This window comes from Lepisosteus platostomus, chromosome 11 (genome assembly GCF_059453375.1).
Source record: "Lepisosteus platostomus isolate fLepPlt1 chromosome 11, fLepPlt1.hap1, whole genome shotgun sequence".
Taxonomy (NCBI): Eukaryota; Metazoa; Chordata; class Actinopteri; order Semionotiformes; family Lepisosteidae; genus Lepisosteus; species Lepisosteus platostomus.
The window spans coordinates 7,666,259-7,689,467 of NC_142621.1; the positions used below are offsets into that span (position 1 = coordinate 7,666,259).

General features: G+C 37.5%; 1 protein-coding gene across 1 annotated transcript in view; it reads left to right on the top strand.

Annotated features, from left to right (window-relative positions):
• The first annotated feature begins 8,360 nt into the window (after positions 1 to 8,360).
• lamc1 (laminin, gamma 1) overlaps positions 8,361 to 23,209 on the top strand; it is a 75,332-nt gene continuing 60,483 nt past the window's right edge. Inside the window, exon 1 of the mRNA XM_088598180.1 lies at positions 8,361 to 8,997. Coding sequence (XP_088454306.1) covers positions 8,625 to 8,997 — 373 coding nt within the window. The 5' untranslated portion in view covers positions 8,361 to 8,624. The remainder of the gene's footprint in view (positions 8,998 to 23,209) is intronic.

The following is a 23,209-nucleotide window of genomic DNA, read 5'->3' on the forward strand; positions in this document are numbered from 1 at the left end:
TAACGGCCGGTTGACGTCACAGGAACTGGCACGAGCATGACTGTGTGGCACGTGAAAAGTAAGGTACGTTCAAGAAGAGAGGCTGCACCAAAATCACCAGTATTATTATTAACCACTAACCGGTTTAAACGTGTTAATGTAAAAGCCGGTACATCTTTGCACCAGGCAAGGAAGACCACCGTCCTCTTCGAAAAGTCTTTGAACGTATCCAATTAATTTTTCTGTCATTACTAATTTACAGCTGGACAGATACTGTATTCTTGCGGGGCGACAGCCTCACAATTTAACACATCGTTTGTTCACCTATCAGCTGAATACTGAATCAGGCTCAGAGCTTTAATGTCTCCCGAGTGAAGAGACAATAAAAGATCAAAAAAACTTTGTGTGATTACAGTATCTGTCATGTTAACCTGTCCTTTTTTGAATTAAATTGTTTCGCTACCTCTTTCTGTAGATTAAACATAGTGTGCTTCATAATTAGATAAGTGCCATGTAATATATTTATTAAGCAGCTTTGCGAGATATAGTTTTAGATTAAAACCACACTTCATACAGATTATTTTAATTAGAAGCTGTAGATAACTTTTAAAAATCACACGTATTTTTTAAAGAGGAATATTTTACTTTTCTGATATCTTGTTATTAGGAAATTGATGATAATACAAGGAATTACAAACTAATAGTTTTATTTTCCAATGGCATTTAACGTGTCTGTATCGGGTTGGTATTTGAACTGAAATCATACATACACACTAGATGTCACTCTAACCTTCTTGGAATTTTATTGACTTTTTTGTTTTAAAAACAGACGTGGGCATTTACAAATTTAAAATGTTTTGTTGTGGTACGTTTTATTTAGCGCAAAAGGGAATTCTGAAATGTTTCAATGTAATTTGTATTGATTCAGGGCTGTGTGGTAAATATAATTTCAATATAAATTAAATCTAATGTTCCAAGTGTATTACAAGGAAAATAAAATATTAGACAAGATTATTCAATACTTTTTTGACATTCATTTTATGACGACAGTCCTAGTTCTAATCAACGCCATCCTATAAGCAAAGCCGTTTTATAATCAGTTTATCTCAATTGAAGTATTTTCCAAGACTTTTCTTTACTTGAACTACAACACGGCGATAAATAACTTCTCTCAAGAAAATCTAACTATCCAACAGCTTCATTTTTATAGATAACCACGTAAAACTTTGAAGCTAAAATGATTGAAAAGTGCAAGATGTGTTATGGATAGAATCTCTTTCTCTCAGCTGTTTATCTCTGCGGCCTTTGCAAACATGTGCTCTTAAACTTGAATGACATGAAAGTACTGACGTGGAGAGAGCTCTCTAAGGAAGCCTGTTAAATTCTGTAAGATAAATCCGTTTAAAAGCACCATTCATCATCTCACCCTTTATCTTTTTCGGAAGATGATAGCTTGCCCCTCTAATATGACATACATAGGGGTAATTCTGGGGGCAGAGGGGGAACAGACTAAACAGTCATTGTCAAGCAATTCAGCTGGAATCAAAGCATTGTCTGATGTTGTAATACCCATCTCTAAGGACAGCTATTGTTGGGTTAAAGTTAAATAGGAAATCGGCTCTCTGCATTATCATCATGATTATTATAAGGCATTGTTATGCTTTGAGACTCTGAGGAAAAAGCTGATCTCCTTTACAATGTACTTTAAAAAAATCACGTTAAGACAGGTTTTGGCTTGCCTTCCTCCTGACACATGGATGTTATGTGAACCCTGAGACAAAACCTTTAAGGATAATTGCACAGATGTGGGAAATTCAGAAACAGGGGCCAAATTATGGACAGTGGAGAAAATCTGTCTGTTTAGTGGGAAAAGACAGGGTATTTTATTGTGTTGTTGGTTTATAATGACAACTCTGTTTAGGCCTATAGTATCTTAATGTATGACATACTGTATATGCTTTGATGTTTCACTGGTACATTCCATTGGGTTGACTTAGTATTTCCATAATACTAGGAACAAAGCCGTACAAAAGGACATACCACGTCTAATTCACTCAGGGGTGACTAGATGCATATCTTCACCAAGATGAGGCATCAGCTTCAATAACATGGCTGGGTAGCTTGTTCAGTTCCAAAGTAAAACTTGTCACATGTAGATGAAGCACACCAAAATTATCTCTATCCCCATTTAAATACCAGAGATAACACACTATGTCACTGAAACAAGAATCCAACATCTATCCTTTCCTTTTGCTGTACTACTGTGGAACTGTAATTAATAAAACAGGTACTACTTATGTAAAGTAAAATACAGTAGAACCGAAGAAAATTATTGCACTTTATTAATACTACAGCATTTGATGGACATAAGCACATCAACAATCCATATAATACTATAGTATTATGTACTATTGTACATAAAGAAGCCTTTCTTCATCTAATTAATTGAGGTTCAGAAGGAATTTTCTTAAAGTGTTTGGAATTTTCACAATATTTCAAAGTGTTCTTTAGAGTTTCCTCATGAGAAATGTAGACAGTATATCTTTAGATTGGTTTACAAAACCCACGGTGTATGGCAATTCACCTATTATTTAGAGTAAAAGAAGTCCAGCTAATTTGTTGTGTACAGGGAATACATTTGTGAAGATTGCTTTCCTCCGACTCTGATTCACATGTACTGATAGCATCTCATGAGCTATAAAACAACAATAAAATGTAATTTTCTCTTAAAGATAAACCCTTTATAACTATGTGTCATCACCTAAGAATATCTGTTGCATGTAACGCTTGAGTTAGAACTGATCATCAGAATCGCAAAGCCAGGCACTTTGTACTGAATGTATTGAAAATCATTTCGTGCTGCTTCATGAACTAAAGAGTTAGTCTTTCATTACACATTACATGATGGAGTCTCGTGAGTGTCTTAACAGTTAATTTGCATTTTCTCCACAAAGATTGATTGATCTTTGTCATCCAGCCTGGGTCATGTCTCTAGCCAAGTGCTATATTCACAAAGCTGTAGCATGCATTTGGCTTTGTAATGCTGGGAGTACAGTTAATAATAATTCCTTACACTTACATAGCACTTTCCTGGACACTCCACTCAAAGCCACTACCACCAATGTGTTAGCCCCACTTGGATGATGGAAAGGCAGCCAAAGTGTGCCAGTATGCTCACAACACATCAGCTATCAGTGGAGAGGAGAACAGAGTGATAAAGAAAATTCATAGATGGGGATTATTAGGAGGCCAGGACACCAGGGTAACACTCCTACTCTTGTCAAGAAACACCCTAGGATTTTTAATGACCACTTTAATGATCACTGAGAGTCATGACCTCTGTTTTACATCTCATTTGACATTTCATCTACATCTCACCCGAAAGACATCCTGAAATCTTTTTTACAGTATAGTGTCCTCATCACTATACTGGGGCAGTGGGACCAACACAGACCACAGGGTAAGCACCCCCTACTGGTCCCACTAACACCACTTCCAGCAGCAACCCTTTAACTTTACCAGGAGGTCTCCCATCCAGGTACTGGCCAGGCTCACACCTGCTGAGCTTCAGTAGGCTGTCAGTTGTGAGTTGTGAGTTTCAGGGTGATGTAGCTGCTGCCAGTTAACCTTAGTGGGTTAGGGTTTCAAAATCAGTGACCCTGTATGAACACCTGCTTGTTTAAAGACCTGTGATATCACAGTATAAAATCATGAAACAACTGTGGATTCTATTTTTCTTAAAAACAAAACATGGAACTATAAACAAAAATGCTGCTAGGTAATCATTGACCATTTTTTCATTATGAAGCTAGAATACAGTATATGAATATTTTGTAATCAACCCCCTGATAAAATTATGCAGTCTTATTTGTCACTTCAGATCACATGTGTGTTCTTAAATAGGCTTGTTTTATAACTATATACTCTCATGTTAGTAATATGATACCCAGAAGAATTTATGTTATCCAGTTGCAGACATAAATGTTTATTTTTAGCCATGATTCTCTGTCAAGCTGAGATATTTTTTTTTCTGTGAAGCAGTTGTCCACTTTTTGTATTTAGATTTGGAAAAAAAACAAATGCTGTATAAACGGGATGTAAGACGATGTTTACAATTCCGGTATCCATGTTCCCAGAAACAACACTTTTATGTGAAAAAGTTCACTTCCCTGTCATGTGCACATCTGTTTGCGTTTTATTAATGAATGTGTACTTAAATGCTTAAATTGAAATCATTTCCTTCAAAAGGACAGCGAGTCAGTTTAAAATGCCAATGGTGAAATTAAACAGCTGGACTATAACAGGCACTATCTTGTTTTCCGTGAAGATTAACCCAAAGCTAGAACAACATACATATACAGTACATAAGGGATTTTTGAAGTGCTTCTATGGCACCCAAGTGAGCAGAAAGGATGCTATCTTGAGAATCATTTTTAAAATCTTGTATGCTGACTCTCAGAGCATAATTTTAGCATCAGAGATGTGAATCATTCTGTGGGCTGTTATCACTGTGGTTATCCTGGTGCCCCAGTGACTGGGTGTAATATTCTTGTAGACTACCATAAGTACAGGAATGATGTAAAGAACCCTTTTTTATACATCTAAGTTGGATCCCTCAGAAGGCCCAGTAGTTTATTTCTGGAAATATTATGAGTATCACCAAGAATATAAATATTTTTTGTCCTTTATCATGATTATGTATTTTGTTGGGTGTTTATTCCTTGATTGTTTGACTCATTTGTTCAGAATGAGTTAAACTGTTCTTTGTTTGGTATCTAACATGTGATACCCTCTTAATTTCACCTTGTATCATTGGGTCCTTTTTCCACTGTTAATGTTCAAGTAGCCATATGGGTTGACTTTGTCTATACCCTTCAGCATGTTAAATCCAGTGCCTTCCAAAGAGTGATGGAAAGGTTACTGTCTGATGAAAGAGGGAAACTGCAGATGCTCCAAAGAACACCATCTCATCTGTGAAGCATAATGGAGGTAAAGTCATAGGCTGAGAATACATTACCACCTTTGTAACCGACTCATTTGTCTTTGAGGATGATGTTGCTGATAATGACAGTGGCAGAATGAATTTACCGTACTTAAACAGTTGATCTACTTATGTAAAAGAAAATAATTCCGTGTTTATTAGGTAACACTTCACCTTGCAGTAGGACAATGACCAAACATATAGCCACTGCAATCTTAGTCTAACCAAATCTCCAGATTTAAATCCAAATGAGCATGCATATTACATGCTGAAGAAAAACTGAAGTCAGAAAACACAAGACTAGGCAAGAACTCAAAATGGCTATAACAAAGACTTCGCAAAGCAACTTAAATGATTACACAAAGTGTTTGGTTAGCTTTGGTTAGCTCAATGGGTCACAGACTTCATGAAGTAATTGCCTCAAAGGCATAAGAAACCAAATACTGACCTGAATTTACTTTGAAAGAATGTGTTCCAATACTTAAGGTCACTCAAAATCGCTAGAGATAGTGATTTTGAACAGAATATTTTTTCTTATTCTAATACGATGAAATGCATGCCTGGTATCACCCCTCAAAAAATGTAAATTATATTGTACTTCTCATTCTTATTAATCTCGCAATCACCAATACAAACTGTTTCACTGTAAAGTAAAACATAACAGTTTTGATTTTGCTGTCTCAGTAGTTTTGGAGAATACTCTACTTGTATTGCCGAGTCTTCTCAAAGGCTTCTCTGTTGAGGACAATTCTTTAAGTAGAGGGGCTCCAGCCGTGGACCTGAACAGCCAGTGTATACAGGATTTTGGTTTGGCTGGGCTTGTAATGACCTGACTCAGTTCATTATTTTCCTAATTGGACAAACCTCTTCCAACTCTTCAGGTGTTGGTACTTAAGGAGCAGCAGTTTCACTGGCTCTCCAAGACCAGGACTGGAGACTTCTGATTTGAAGTCAGGAATTAATCTTGTCTTTATTTGAACCTATTCCAGAGCCAAAATCTCCTTCTTCTTCTAACTCTGCAACCAACATCTTAAATCTATTGTTTAATTTCCTTGATTTCATTTTCACTCTTTCTGATTCAGCCTCTCCCACGGCTTACTAAGTTGTGAATACTGTTGGCATTTTTTTTATTATGACTAATGCCATTTTATAAACAGTTTTTAAAATGATGAGGTCATTCTTATTGTTTGGTGCAGTATTGTAATTTCACAACACAACTGTAATTATTGTCAATGCAGTTACCATCATACAAAATACGTGGTATAACCTTCATTTGTCCCACACACTGTACAACACAATACACAATTATATACCTATGCAACTGCCAGGTTCATTAAGCATCTAGTTAAATATAATGTTCTGTCACCAGTTATTTTACAGACAATTTTAACTCTGCTTAGGAGGCAAAAAATAACAAAAGCTGCTATTATAGTGCATGTTTTACTTTTGCTGTTTTGCTGAGAGAATATACTTTCATGCTTACTGTATTATCATCAAATATCATATTACAAATTATCCATATAGTAATTTATTTTTTGTCTCGTTGTGTTTGAGAGATATATGAAAGTTCTTTCTTGGCATTATGAATTCAAGAATGATTACTAAATTAATTCCAGTTGGCATTACTATATATATGTGTGTGTGTGTTTAAATCAGTCCTCTTTCAAAAATGCGTGCTCTTCTTAAGGCATTGAAGGGAATCATGGAATATCTTCTTTGTCTTTATTTGTATAATTATTCGGGAGAATTCCCCAGAGAAACAAAACGGTGTTGTGGAAAAGCGTGCCAGGTACATTTGAAAAACATCGTGTTTAGACATGTATGGTTAAGCCTGGTTTGTCATAAGATGAAAAATAGAATCAACATAATATAATTTAAGATTTGTATTGCTTGCGCACATTATCATATTTTCTTTGTGTAGACTGATTTCATGACACTGTTATTGGTAATTTACTGTAGGATTTTAAACTGATATTTTTACTATTTAATCTATTTCTATTACCGCATAATAATGTAAACGTAAATGATAAAGTAAACCATTTACTCTTAACAATGGAATGAACCGACTTTATTTTTATTTAGTAGTTTATTTAATTAGGTTGTTGGTGTTTAACACATTATATCAAAACACAGGGGAGCTAGTTAAAGAGTTAATACTACTTGTCAACTGATGTTTATACGGTTCTGAATTCTTTTGGAAAAAATACATTAAACTTTTTTTTTTAAAGAGAACATTTCAGTTCATTCTTCAGCGATACTATCAGGTAAGGTAAGTTCTTGTACAGAACGATCTGACAACTCTGACTTGGACCTTTCTAAAGCGGGGTGGTGGTGGGGGGTATTTAATGTGGGATTATATTATATAAAATGTGACGAATAAAGTTATTATTGTTGGTGTTTATAGTCTGATTTATGACTATGTATTTAGATAAAAGATCCAATAATAACAACAAATCAAGTTATCAAAAATATTTTTTATAGTTGTTTCAATATCCCATTTAATTTAGACATTAGTGGGGCTTGAAGGTTAAGTGGAAGACCAGAAAAGGGCCGCCACCACTTTCTGAGAGGACATTGTTCCAAAAATTGGTTTTTCGTTGTAAAGCAAAGATTCCGACGTCGGCCGTTCTGACCAAAACCTATATATATGTATTTGGTCTACCTTCTTATCATGGTTAACAAAATTTAAATGAAAGGATATCAGATTAAGGTACCAGTCTAAAGCCTCTATTTACACATGTTAATAAAACACTGAAGGAATTTATATACAGTACCTAAAGGAATACGTTTTGTTTCACTGTCTCATTTACTTAAAATAATATTCAGCAGGTCCTGAATGAAACCTTACATTGACGGCTCAAGTGACCCTTTGTGAATTTCACATTTGAGATTTCTTAGCAACTGATTCAGTCTATGCTTTTAACAATTTTAACTTAGTTTCAAAACAAATTGCATTTTTGCTTTAGACATTTTATGTGATGCACACATATTTTAACGTATATTTGCAAATGTAATTTGTTCTACTGTAGTCATTGTAACCGTATGTATTAAAAGAATATCATCTGCATTGAGACAGCTCAATGTTACATAAAACTCTTCCCTTGTAACCGACTGACCACCGCTATGGGGTTTTTGAAGACGTTAACCAGCGGTGAGGGAGAATTCTGCTTCTGCCCTGAAAACTTTCGTCGAGTTTAAGTCTGTAATATTACTATTAAGACTCCTAAAACCGCACACCTCCCACCTACTGAATTATTTCGAGTTGGGGGGCGCTCGAGTCTCAGGCTTCGCGTCTTTTTAAAGACTCGGTAGCCCCTCTGAGCGTCACCCCCAGGCGGAAGTGGTTGTGATTTTTTTTCCACGTTTCTTTTGACTTGCGCACTGCCTACGAGGGTGTAGTCTTGTTCGCTGCCCCTTTTTTTTCCCTTCCCTGCAAACTTTTTTTTTCCATGGCGCTGGCCGCATCTAACAAGTTCTGAGTTTCAGACTTCGGAAGCGAGAAGAGAGGGAGGGAAGGAAATTGCAGGAGCCGGAGAAGGAACAAAATCCAGGGGTTGTCTCGGTTTTTAGTTTTTTTAAAAGAAAAGTTTGCAACTGCGAAAAGTTGCGGGCTTTTAACATTTTTTATAGCCTTTTGCTATTTTTTTTTCCTCAGAATTTCAAAATGCATTGGTTTACTAAAGTTTTAACTATATTGACTTGCTTGGCTACGTGCAGCAACGGTGCAATGGATGAATGTACTGACGACTTGAACCGTCCCCAGCGCTGTATGCCGGAGTTTGTTAATGCAGCTTTCAATGTTACTGTTGTGGCCACCAACACTTGCGGTTCTCCACCCGAAGAATACTGCGTGCAAACCGGGGTGACGGGAGTCACCAAGTCCTGCCATATCTGCGATGCCAGGGACCCCAGGGTATATCACGGCGCTGTCTACCTCACCGACTACAACAACCAGGCGGACACTACCTGGTGGCAAAGCCAGACAATGTTAGCTGGCATCCAGTATCCCAACACAATTAACCTAACCCTTCATCTTGGTAAGAACCGCCGTTGTGTTCCTGTGTTAGAGAGCTTCGGAACATCAGATTACCTGTAGAATTGCAAATCAATGATCTAACATTTAGTATGAGTTTAATTTGAGTTCCACCTCCTCCACCATCTCCAGGAAATCCGTGTTTCCCACTACAGAAACAAATCAAGGCGACTCGACACTTTTTTTTAAAGTGTCATCTCGATGAAGCTGCCTTGTTCGTCGAGTGTTTCCCTTGGGTGATAATATTTTTTTTTTTAATTTGTAATGTTGAATCGAGAGATTTGTTTTTGTTTTTGGAAGTTGCTACATGCATTTCGCGCAGTGAATGCTATTGTAACGTGTTAACAAATATAATTTACCCCCATGAGATGTGTGCAAAGATCAAAAAGCTGTCGGATCCGCTTCAAAAGGACCCTAGAGCTCATGGTACGTTTCTTGGAGTTGAATTACAGTCAGTTGGACCACTGGTATTATAAAAACACAAGGAAATTCAGTTTTTATCCCCGTCCCTCAAAAGTACACTTAAGGCCAAAAAAGTGATTCTCCAAGGCTTTTATCAGATGAAAGATCCTGCGCATTTCTCTTTGAGGACGGGATAGATCTCGGATCTAGGTTTATCTCTCTTTTTTTTTTGCTGCGTGAATCCTACAGACTCCAGAACTCAAGGAGAGTCATTAAACAAAACAGTAAAATGAAATTTAACCACAGTGTAGTTAATATTTTTCTGCCTCGTAGTCCATGCACTTTTCTCCCACCGTTTACTCAACGCTAGTGATTAAAACGTGTTAATCGTAGCAAACTTCGGTATTAGGTGCTGAATATGAGCGAAGTTTGTTAAAATAACCCAGTTGAGTCTAAGTTGTAGTGAAATTAATCCGGTCTCTTCAGTAAAGTTCTCTCTGGCTGAGTTTTGTATTCGCGTCCACTCTGCACTTTTTGAGTGCTAATATATTTTAACTGCCTTTTTTTTTGGTATTTCAAATATCTTTCAAATATAACATTTCTGCCTCCTTTAAAAAGGTTTCCATCTGCCGGAACTTCGCGTTTGATTTGTCCTTTTTGTTGACTAGATATGCAATTTCTGTCTGAAGAAGGCAGTTCTGTACATGCACAGTATTTCAAAATGAAGTTTAGAAAAAGCGCTCAGGATTGTGTCACAGTTTCCAAATTGATTTTTAGAACTCTCTTTTTATTTTCTTGCTTGCATTTTATAAATGAGCTAGAAGTCTTAGCGTTCTTTTGAACAGTAATGTATACCTTTTTTGTACCAATTTCTAGAGATTGCAGATTAGTAATCAAATCCAGATCCTCTGTACTCAACTGTCTGGGACTGCTGCTGCATAGTTCAGTAATTTGGTTTTCTCTGGTATTTGGACGTGCCCTGGGGGAATGAGTTTTAATCAGATTTGCAAAGGCATTATTTACTTTTTGCGAGTTGAAACATGACGTTTGGAGCTCATTGCCATGATTCGGATAGCCATAACTTAATATTGTTTTGTGTTTTCAATACCGATTTGTGTATTTTTACACATTTTCCATTAGATAAGTTAAATAAATTACCAAAATGGCGAACTGAGTCAAAACAAGCCTAAACGCTATTTACGGCAATATCACCTGGTTGGAACAACGAAATGTGTGGGGGGGAAATGCAACAGGATTTTTAAAAAATCTTGTATTTATTTATATCGAAAATACTTAAGATATAAAGTCAGACAACTGGGTAAATTCCTTGTGCATTCCAGGGCTTTATTTTACCAAATCGTATTTGGATACAAAGGTGTTATATGTAATTTGCAGTAGACTGTCTTTTTCAGTCTGTTGTAACTGAGGTCACTTTTTTACTCCATTTTTAATTGATCACTTGGTACTTATGGTGATCTTTAATCGACAAAGTTATGAATGGGTGTTGAATTGCATCAATGAAGCTGGGTGTATTTTTGGTCTTAGTCGTAGTTAGCCAATCAGAAACCTGCAATACACCCAGGCATGATAACTAGCAAGCCGTCTTACGTTTGTGATACGGTGTGATGCTTTGTTTTTGTCTAGTAACGTTAGAAAAAAACAACTGTTAATGGATATATATGCTGCATGGGAAAAAAAGGTAATAGCACCATAGTCGTGTTGCCTGCATTTTAAAATGTGGATACTTTTTAACCAACGTTTGTCCTAATGATTAAACTGACTAGCGACCCATAATGTTACTGTTTTCACTTGTTGCTGTAGTCACACTGTATTCTTTGGAGACAATGTTGTGCAGTAAAAATCAAAATAAAACTTTCTGGAACAGATTTTCTCTACTTTGAACTACTGTATCAGAAGAGTTAATATAGTGTGATGTGTTGATTTCTAATTTATGCTAGATACATCTGATAAAGTCACAACATTTCGCTTTATTAAATGATCTTCTTATGCTTGTCATGGGCCTTTGTAATGGTATCACACAGATAGAAGGTAGTAATATTAATACCACCCTCCTAAAACATTTGACAAATTACAGTCCAAAACTTAATGTTGTCCAGATGGTATGTTTGCAGTATTGTTCTTCAAAGGTTTGACCCATTGCTAAAAGGGCTTACAAGTTCATTTGTTTAAACCATTTAAAAATAAGTCATTTTTATTCTTGTTGGGATGTTATTAGAATATTGCTGTACCTAAATACGTTTAATTACCACTGCAGCTCTATTGGTAGATCTCCATTTTATATCATATAACTGCATTAGTTTTCCCTGACTTTAAAGTGTAATTTGTTCTTGGGAATGTTTTGTTCTGCGGTACAGAGTAATTCTTTCCTGCATGGGCTATTATTCTAAACAGCTGGTATTGGTTAAGACCATTGTAAAATGTGGGTTAAGTGCAGCCCACAGTGGTTGGTTGATGCTATACTGTGATGTGCCATGTGAGTACAGTGCTCTGTGTAAGTATAACTGTTATTTGATGTTGTGGTTATATGTAACATGGTTGCACAGTTGTCTTTTTTATTTTATGGATTTTAAAGTTATGTGCTGCTCTGCAGCGACATATAACTCTTGTCCTTTTGAAAATGCACTTGATCCCTGTCAAATTTAGAACCTTATGTTTTTTTATTCTCACGCAAGGCACACCAAACAGTTTATATCCAGATTATTTTAAGGGTTTATTGCTGGAGTAAAGTTCAGCTCCTAATCCAAGATCTGCTGATTCAGGCTTCCTTACTCTGCCAAAGACCAATATCCACACAATGGCTGTTGGATCTTTCTCTTGTGCAGCTTCACAAGTTTGTGGAGCTCAATGCTCAACAGCGTTAGGCTCTCCAAATTCTGAGGTTTCAATATCTAGCTTAATAACCCCATATTTTCATTTTAGCTTTAAATATATTACTTAAGTTCTACTCCTGGTTTTATTTGAGTCACTTTGTCATTTTCGTCTTGCGGCATTGTTCGGTTATGCATATTATAAATATGCAATGTGTATTATGCTTGTGTTTTTGTCTACTGCTTTGTGTTTTATGAAAAGTCCATGTGCCTTTTGTAGCCTAAACTATCTGCTATGGAACAGTCGGTCTATGGGTCCCTAGTGTGCAGTTGGTAAAGAATTGTCCTCCATCAACCATTGTAGCCAGCAGTTTAGCCTCAATTTTAGATTGTTTTGCTAAATTGTCATGACTGCTATTTATGATTTTTTTTGTACAATGCTGAAAGTAATGTCTTGAATGTTAAGTAGTTCAGTTACTTCAATTAGAAGAATTATTGAATCCAGTAAGTGAGATTTTTCTCTGCGAAGACCTTAAAATGTTTAATAGTTTAAAGCTAAGAAGTGGAATGTTGCTTACCAATGTTTTTTTTTTAATCATTGTGTAATCTTATGACTTTTGATTAATGGTAGCATCTAGATCTGGTGTCTATTGGAACACCAGTGTCCTCATTCTTATGTCTTGTTGTTGATTATAATGATGATATTTTAGGTTCCATTTTTATATATAGCTGTCTATATTTGGTGGTGTTCGACACCACCATGACATTCAAGTGAAATCAACCTTTGGCGTAAAAACAGAGCTGATGTTCACATCATACAGTAGCTCTCTGGGAGAATGTTCACGTGCTTATCCTATTATATCTCTGAGAGGGTTTTTTTTTTTAGAAATAAAAAAACTGTCACCAAGGATGTCCCTCCCATGAGTGTTTGAATTTTAGTGTTTCAATGTCATGCTCGCAGGATTGTGATGAGTGTGTCTTTGTGACGCTGGTGTACAGGCCTAGTAAGCAATCGAGGTTACTCAAGCCATCTGTTTGTGTTACCGCTCTATTCCTGTTACAGTGGTATGACAAGGTGCGCAAGAGAAGATCGCAGGGCTAAAACAACAGGGGTTGGGTGCCGCATGTGGGATTGCTTGTGCTCGTTTTCTGTTAATGCTCTGCAGGCATGAGTTCACTGATTAAATTGTTCGCATTACGCGAGTCATTGAATTTCTGCTTCCTAAGCAAATTGATATTGTGGAGGAGGTGACGCGGGGAGTGGGGAAAGAATATTGCAGCAGCCAGTCTGCCCCAGTCAGCAGCTCTCGGGCCACAATGGAGCAGAGTCACAACGACGCGTCCTCGCGCGCCCCCTCGCCCGCCTCAGACCCCCCGAAGGGAAGTGAACTTGTCGGTTTGAAGAGAATTCGCCGACAACCCCCCACTCCCACCCCACCACTGCGCTTTTGCTTCGACGGTGACATCAAAAAGCTTCCTTGGAAATGAATAGGAGGTGATGTAGGAGGTGTGAAAAGATCACTGTAATTTGGGGTAAATCACTGATTGTGCAGCATTAAGGGGGACATGCATGTGTGCGAATAGAATTAAAGGTGTCGGTGTTTGATCTTTTAATAATCTGATGCAGTTGGTGTAAAACCCTTATGTCTATGGTTCGCTTTGCAAAAGGCCTAATCTGTACTTCTAATAAGCGTATGTGATGCACACTCTTCAGGTAGATATTATATAAAGTAGTTCTTCGTATTCCATAATGTATATCCAAGTTACACTTTAATACTCAAAATGTGTCCACCTGTGCAGCTTGCAGTGCTTACTGTATGTACCTGCTGTGCTTTGCTGAATCAGAAGAAAGCTGTTTGATTTTTTTTTTTCTGTGTCGAAGAACAGCTTTACTTTCTCGGCAGAAGCTGCCACACCCGGGAAAAGCAACCGTGAAATCCTGGGGTAAAGACTGGCTTAATCGAGGCGTTTCATCAGCTAGTCTTCATTTGCCCCTCATGGATCTAGAACAAGCTTTACGGCTCTAAAGATGTTGCTCAGTGATGAGTTTTGCAGGGATGCATTTCAGCTGAGTTTAGTATCATGTATAAGACAAAGGTTGTCTTCTATCCTATTTAATGGCAGCATGCAGGTTAAATTCCCAAATGTATCAGAAAACTGAAAAGCAAACAAGTTTATTATCAGCTAGTTTCGTAGCCTTATTTAATTTTCAATCTGAGATATGTTTTGAAAGGATTTCTTCAGATTTCATGTTGATAACCACAGGCGTGCATCACAGTTCATTCTGGGCAAAATATTTATGGATAGAAACCCCTTTTTAAAAATTAATTCCCGATTGGAGTTTTCCGGGTTGTTTTGAATGAGGTACAGAAGGTCTTTCGGGCCAGTTTAGACACCAGGAGACAGGAAGTGTGGACGTTCAACTAGGAAACAAAGCTTGGAAAAGTCCTTATTTGTGAGCGAGGCCTACATCTGTTTTAGGGGGGTAACAGCCTAACACTAACTTGAGGCCTAAGCTTTTGTTTTTATGTTTTTATACTTGATTTTGATCTCCTTTATCTATGAACCACAGTGCTTCCTACTAGGGATCATTTTAGTAGGAAGCAGACATGTCCTGACCTGCAGATACAGACATAATGTAATCCAGAATGTCTTGGGATGTGAGGGGAGTGGGGGAGAGAGATGAGTTGGAAAGATTTACAACTCTTTATTTTTAAGTTTACATGTGAACAGATGTGGGGTTAAAATTGCCGACCCTCAACAATGTGACCAACCCAAAGTTGCGCTGTCTGGGACGACTCAAGACTACGTCGTGAACCAGGAAACGAGAAATAGATTTGAATTAAGGTTTGGGAAACAGCGGGATGGATTTATCTGCTTAGCTTAATTAACGGAAGGTTTGTGGATTTCATCTGTCATCATTTATTTTGTCAAAGCTGGGCTTTTTTTTAGTTTTGTGGAAAATGAGTAGATAACAAAAACTGGAAAACTATCTGTATGACCTTGCAAACTTTTGTGCTGCACCATCTCATAAATCATTCTTAGGAAAAACACAACAAAGCTCTTAGAAAAGGATAGACCTTTAATTAGTTGAAACTCCTGGATTCTGTGAACTTAATAACAGCATTTTGGTGGCTTCAGTTCATTTTATTTTGTAAGAATTGGAATTAAGAAAACGCCAGCAATCCAGTAATTTTTTTAATACACAGTAACTGGGCATGATTTCTTCGGTGTCCATTTTTTCCACTCATCCTATGCACATTTTTGTTATGCACATCCGTTTTAGAGAGTCATGAAAGTATGTGCCTGGACTGTGCTGTCCTGGATGTCCACCAGATCCTATGCCTTGTAGAAGTCCCCCAGCAGTATTATACACTTTAGTGGGGTAGGGAGGAGGAAAACTGGAGTATTTCCCATGTTGTAATGAAGTTTGTGCTGCCTCCCTTCCGGGTTTCGGAAGCTTCCTGTATTTCGGATGACTCATGTTATAGATCTGCAATAAGAAAAAGACAGATGTGGCTTTTTAAAGGAGATGTTTATGAAACCCTGAGATGTGGATCATCTGTAAAACAGAAACGTCCTCTGGAGGTGACTTCTAACAATGACTGATTTGTTCCTGGAGCAGCACGTTTTTGCCTGCGCTTTCTTACATTTTAAGGAATCCAGGCTGGAATGAAGGCCTTTGCTGAAATGGCTGAGAGCTATAAATTGTTGTAGTTGTACAGCAGGAATTCCTGCACACATGACTGTTCATGAAAGGAATCTGGGAACCTAAGGAATTACTTAGGTCTCTCCCAACATGTTCATTATATCTAACCACACAACACCTCAGCATTTTGAGAGGACATCCTGTCCTGTAGACAACTTGATAAAAGTACGAGGCCCTGGGCTTTGAAAACCTCAATCTGCCTTCAAGCTACGATGGCATGATTACAGAGTGACGTACTTTACCAGTGGATATTCAGATTCTGTACCTAGCACATATTTGATTGATGTTTTCTGGTTGTTTTACAGGGCCAAGTTTTTCTGCACTTTTTTTCCCCCCCGTGTGTCATCCTCTGCACACGGTTGGCCTATATTTCATGGCTTTCGTGATGTAGTTTCAGTTTTCAAAACTAGACGTGTATTTATTAAGCTGTTTTTCATTCCTGCAGCGTGGTGTCCAGCCAAGCAGGGTTTGTTGAACCGAGCAGAGGCTGGTGTCCGTGTAAGGCATTTGCGATAGCTGAATTTACACAAAATGAATTCCATTCTGTGGAGGAACTAGGGGCTGTTTTTCATCTGTAAGGCAGTGATGGAATTACTCCATATATAAGCTGCATTGTGCTGTAATGTGAGTGTTGAAAGAAGATCTGTAAGAAATCATCAGTTTCTTAAAAGCCCAACTTAAAAGGCCTAATTAAAAATAAGTCTTTATGAAATTTAAAAGCAATCTGTAATAGACTTGATGCCCTTAAATTATTGGATAATGCCTCGTTTCTGAGCTCCACAGAATGTTTTCTTCTGGTTTGGCATTTGCCCATACAAGATCTTATTGACACATGCTTTTAAAAACATACCCCTGAGAGATGGTTTTGTAATACTGGGAATCCAAGATGGGAATCTTGCATCCCTGCTATGTAACTGTTAAGTGTTAATAGCTTCAGTTGGTAGGGGGTTGAGGATAATCGGCTTCGAGCTTTCAGCTTCCTTCTCTGTTTGAAGAGCTGGCTACAAAGCCACCGAGTGAGTTCTGCCCTTTTACTGTAAAGTTTCAACACATGCAAAAAGGGCTTATATTCTACAAAGGTGACAAGTACTGTTCTTTGTTCAAACTCAATTGTTCCACACAAATCCATAAAACTGTATTAGATCTTAAAGGGGACACCTCTGTTAAGATGACTTGACATCCTCACTCCCTCAAGCTTCCATGTTTTTTTTATCATAAATACAAAACATTTAAAATTCTGTGTGATGACGCCCTGCCCTAAGAAATGTTTATTAAACCACACGCTCCTGGGAAGAGAACTCGTTTCATGGAAGAGAAAAATTCTTTGCGGTCTCCTGGGACATATTAGTGGGTGTGAATGCTTAACAATAGTCATAAACTGTGTGATGGGAACTAGAAATCTGCCACAGCAGCTTGTGTGAACATTGTGGTATTCTGGCTACAGGATGGAAAAAATGCACTATGGGAAAGGGCAGAAAAGTCAATTGACCACAACCCTGATTAGAAACATGGGTGCAAGCAGTATGTGTCCCTTGACTACAGCAGGGGGCCTGGGGTCCTCCACAGATTTTCCCAAACCAGGCATCAAAGACCCTTGTCATCTCTTGAGAGTGGCCAGCTGTTATAAATTATCCTGATGTGAAAAAAAGGCAGGTAGGGCCTATTGTTAAGCGCTGAAAGGTATGATCTCAGCCCTGGAAGCATGTATTTACAGAGCACAGCTTGAGGTTTACTGGAGTTCAAACAGGTGTGTAATCTGATCTAAAGACCTGTGGAAATTTGAAGGCTGTGGTGCTTAAGAGGTTTGTTAGGAGCACAACAGAAACATGAGTGTCAATGTTTAACAGGCTGAGTTTCAGTCAGCGTTGCTCCAGACTTCATAATTGAGTGAAGTTATGGATGAGTAGCATACAAAAGTGGGCTTTAGGTAAGGAACAGTATACAAGGGGTAGCCCCATAACAGGAATCTGGTAACCTACTGTATCTACCTTCTCTGCATTTTGGGGCACAAAATAGTCCCATCTTGAGATTGTGGTTTTAAATAACCATGGTAATTGAACATTTCACCACAAAATCCCGAATTTTATTCCTTTGTTGATAAATGCGGCAACTACCTATTTTTTATTTCGCATTACTCATCACCCGCTTTGTCAAGACCACCCAGAGTGGGTGATGTATGGGCCTTCACCTTTCTGCAAATAGAAATACCTGGTAAGATCACTTCTCTCGCAAACCAAAGCTTAATGTTTAAAAGGAAAGCATTCACAGCCTCTGCTGTCACAGCCCTAATATGGCATCTGCATTCTGTCTGACGGCAACAGTTGTAAAAAAAAATTGTTACAAGCGTTTGACAAGGGTGTCGATTTCTCTGCTTGCTATGTATATTGAAAACAGATGAGCCTAACCACATAAAACGGAGGGAATGCTGTCCTTTGGTAATAATTGGCAGTAAAATTAATGAACGCCCATTAAATTTATTTTAGTATCACTACCCAGTACAGATGAAGCCCATGTTTGACATAATGTATTGGAAAGAATTTTTGCAATGCACAGTAGATCAGTGTTAACATGTGGCAGCTTGATTTTTTTTAAAATAAACTCTTCATCACGGTGGTGTGCCCGGTTAAAAGGATTCAACAGGAATAAACCTTTTTTTTTTACCACTTGTCCATGTGGAGTGCTGCTGGTTGAATGTCAGAATATCAAAGCTGTGGTGATTCATTCTGTGAGTAATGGTCTGATCATGTAAAATCACACACCCAACACCAAGTTCATAGTCCCTGCTGCCTGCTAATATGCTGTGTTCAGCTTACACTGGGAAAATCAGGAGTTGTAACTGCGAAAGGTTTCCATTGCTGAACTGCATGATGTTTTTCAAAATATCTTTCGATGACATGTTTTCCAATTTGGAAATATATTTTGCACAGATCTTTTGGCATGGAATTCAGTTAATAATTTTAACCAAACAGTTGTCCCCCCTATCCCCCAAACATTTGTGAGTACAGGTCCGAAGAGTAGAGAAGAGGTAGGCCTTCAAAATTAATTTCAGAAGATGCGTTCTGTCCCATCCTGTGTGCATCTTGCCCTTTAACCCCTTATTTGCATGCAAACCGAACATGAAATTATGTGTGAATACTGTGGACAAGTTTCAAAGGACCTTGAAGCACTGAATTTATTTTCTAACCAAGAGTGGTAGTTGTGGCTCCAAAGCTGAACACATTAGGGCCACAAATACAAAAAGTTTACTGTTGGGCTAAACTGGATATTTCACTATGCATAATTTGGAAGTCGTCCATTTTATGATTCATTTTGTTTTTATGAAGTGAACACTCAGTAGGGTTTTATTCTTTTTTTATTTATAAAAAATGATCACGATCTATAGGCAAAGTATGGAAAATATGAGAAGTGAATAGTTTGTTGCTTAGTAAAATAGACCACTGAAGAAAGTTTGGTTATTAATTACACTTCTAAATGTAAAAAGTTTCAGAAGTTGCGGTTGGTTGTTGTCATTGTGCTCACCAATTCAGTGACTTATGGACGATTATGGGCTGGATAAAAAAAAAAGCATATACAGTACTTTAAGAGCCTAAGATGTCATATATTAAAACCAATTGTGAGGTAATATAACATTAATTTGCCCATAAAAGAAAAAGGGGAAAAATAACACCACGAAGTCTGAGGTGAGCAAGCCTTATCTCCTTCGCGGTATTCAGAACTGTTTAATTTTCGCCATTGAGAAAATGTTCTGTTCTTGTTTGATTTCAGACTCTGGGTAATATTCATTTTGAGCAAGAAAGAGGGTGACAACATCACTGTGGGAGGGCAATAAGAAAGGTGCTGAAGGGAGAAAAGGACTAATTATTCTCATTTTGGAATTTTAAGTCCTGGTGGCATCTGCCATGTGTCTGTTAATGACACCCCTTGGGCCATGCTTCCTGTCCTTTCAGAGCATCAGTCTTACTTTTTGTAAATCGGGATGCTTGAGCCTACCTCTGGCTGATCTGTCTGCTTGCAGAAGGAAAAATGGAACTGGCTGATTCCATTTTAGACAGGTGACTTGGAACAGCTTCCTGCAGTTACGTGGTGAATTTTGTGGAGAACATAAGTACCAAGCATTTTTAATACGATTTTGAGTGATTTAATGACTTTTGCCTCGTAAAAGCCCTGTCGTGTGATGCAGTTTTTGGAGTTAAGCTTCAAATTGAAAGCTGTGATCGGCCATAGTGTATTTAAATTCCTTCCTGGACAGAGCATCCTGAGGAAAGTTTAAAGTACAGGAACAGACAGATAATGAGGTAACATGCATAATATTATGAAAGCAGAACATCTAACAACTAGGATGTTTTCAATTCTGGTTCTTGAGGCTTTAGAGTCTTTGATGTATTATAAATCTCATACAACTCCTTGACCAGTGGGAAAGAATTAAATTTGATTTTAGAAAATTGGTTGAACAAAGTAAGCAAATGCTGAAACTAGAATATCTTGTAGCTCTGGATGAGGGGAATGGAGAATTCTTGATTTATTGCACTGCATGTAAAACATGTTAATTCTCATCGACCCTATTTTTCTAATATAGCAGAAAATGACCAAAATACCAGATACATGGGCCAAGGCATTTAGTGAAAATACTTCCAGTTTCTGTCGTATCCTTCTTAATTGGAAATTGTTTTTCTTTTCTTGGCACTGCTGGATTCTTCTAGTCACCTGCCAAGTGGTTAAGGATTCTGGCTAAAGCTCTTGGATAGCGGTGCTTTTTCAAAGCGAAAAGAGACATCTTGTGAAGGTTATTAACCAAGGTCACATAGGAAGGTTTCAGAAAAGGAAAAAACAAAAAATGGTTTGTAGGTTTGAACTAGTAACTTTGCTTTAAACAACTTTAGTTGGTAATTTAAGGTTTTTGATCAATTTGGCAATTGCATAAATAAAATGTCAAATCATGTTATTTTACACAGGGGGCAAATGAGATGTGTGTTCCCTTTTGATAACCTTATCAGATTCAGTAAATTGATCTGAAACGTCAGAGCTACAAGGTAGGAAAAATGTAAATTTTGGACAAAAACAAAGATTTTTTAAAAATCCATTCAGACCAGGAGCTCCTTCTACTTAATTGTCTCCCAAAATGGGCTGTCATCTGAATGGGCTACTTAAGGTGACACGAAAAGAAGGAAAAGCAGACTCGACAAACTCAAAACTCTCTTTAATGGCAGAGAACGGATAGATACAAAGTGATGACACAGATTCCATCTGCAGCAGATTTTCATCAGGATGCTTTAGGCTGACTTGGGCCAAAGCTTTGATGTTCAGACAATGGCTTCTATGGCTTTCTGGCACAAAACATCTGCTAAATTTAGAGTAAACAGTACCAAGTTTCTAGCCTGAAGAAAGAGAGTGTGCTGTCTGCCACCATAGTTCCAAGTGAAAACAATGGTGCTAGGTGGAACAAGGGCACGTTGTGATAGTCCTCCTGTTTCCCTGTTTCCAGTTTTTCACTTCAAAGAGTGGAAAGAGATCATATTAACATGTGAAATTGATTCTGCCTAGTGCTACAGAACGTGCTATCATACAGTTGTTTTCTTTTGTAAACAAAAGGAAGGTTTTTGTTCTGTAGGCTCGTTACCATCATTTGAGTGGAATGTTTTGTAAATATGCAAAGAATTTTAATTTTAAGGCGTATTTGTATTTAAAATTGGTTTTTAATTTAAGTACAAAATAATTGCTAATGATCTGCAAGTGCACTTTTTTTGCACTGTTTTTCAGGTGGAAATGTGCTCCGGCATTAAAATGGTAAATGAGGTGAAGAAACCAATGGCTCAATTCTAAGACGAGCCAAGAACAGCAACAGATGAAATACTGAAATACCCTCCCTAAGGCATCAAAGGGCCATGCCCATAAACCAGGATTAGCTTCTGCTCCTACTGTATCATTTTCTTTCAAAGTGAACATTGATTGCAATCTGTGAAAGGCTTTTGTTTAACAACAAGGTTAGGTATGACATTTGTTTCTGAGCTGTGCTTAAGGTTTTCTTTTTCTAAATGGGAGAAAAGTGAACTTTGTCCATTTTCCAAATAATATTTAAGAGAAATGTGAAAGCGTCATCTCAGACAAGCATACAATATGTAAGATCATGTGTGAAACTTTAGTAAATGTAGTAAGTTAAAGAGGGTTTTTATCTTTATTATATTTGGTGATGTTGCACAAAAACAAAATAACTGGTAGAAACATTCCATGTCATAATCCTGTCTTTTTCAATGGAAGTGTTGGTTAGTTTGGCCCAGTATCTATACAAAGCTTGCAGTGTACAGTGCTGAAAGTTTAGAAAACCTCAATTATTGATTAAATTCTTTTGTAAGGAATTTGTAAAAGACTTGTGTCATAGTTGTCTCCCACCTTTTTAAATAAGCAAGCACACTGTTTAACAAACCAGACCGCATTCATGCCACAGTGAGTTTCACACAACCGGACCTGGTATCTCCTAACACAATCAAGACCTACTGCTCAGTTGTCGAGTTTGTTGAGGATTGTGACTGTAAGTTTGTTGAAGTATAGTTCTTACGAATAGTTCTGGTAAAATACTTGAAGATCGTCTTCTGAGGTGCCCTTGCCCATCTGTGAGGCAGTGGACAGCTAAATGAAACTGATGTTTTTTCCCTAGTTCTTATGCTGTTTGGCAGAGAGATTTGTGCTTGGAATGGGTTGTGAAACATGCTGTATTAGTCACAGGAAATAAGATTCAAAATTCTGTAATCTCTGATTCTGGCCAGGTGCTAGCCTGTAATTGGAATTGCTTATCTTCTGGCAGCATATTAAAATTTCAGCAAACTGTTTTTTCTGTCTTTCAACTAAAACAAACTGTATCTAGTTATGATAGATCCCTGGTTAACAGCACCTTTTCTTTTTTTTTTACTTTCACCATATGTGATTGAAAATTACTGGTGGAATGTATCGCAACTTTTTTTTTTGCATAAACTATTCTTTGGAAGAACTCTAATGAGCTACTTCCAGTACTGACAGAGGAGGTGATATTGAAGTATGAGCAGTGCACTTTAACCTATATCCCATCCGTTTCTTTGGCTGTCAGGTATTTTTGTGACTGTTTTATGTCAGCTGTTAAGTTGGGATTCTGCTGAATGAATGAATGCTTCTCAAAAAATGAAAGCTTGGTCTTAGGAGAACTTGGTAGAACCTGTTTGTTTTAGATGCATGTTGGTACTCGTTTAATTACAAAAAAAATTGAATCCATTTTCTTTTTTTGCTCTGCAAATGATTAGTAACTGGTT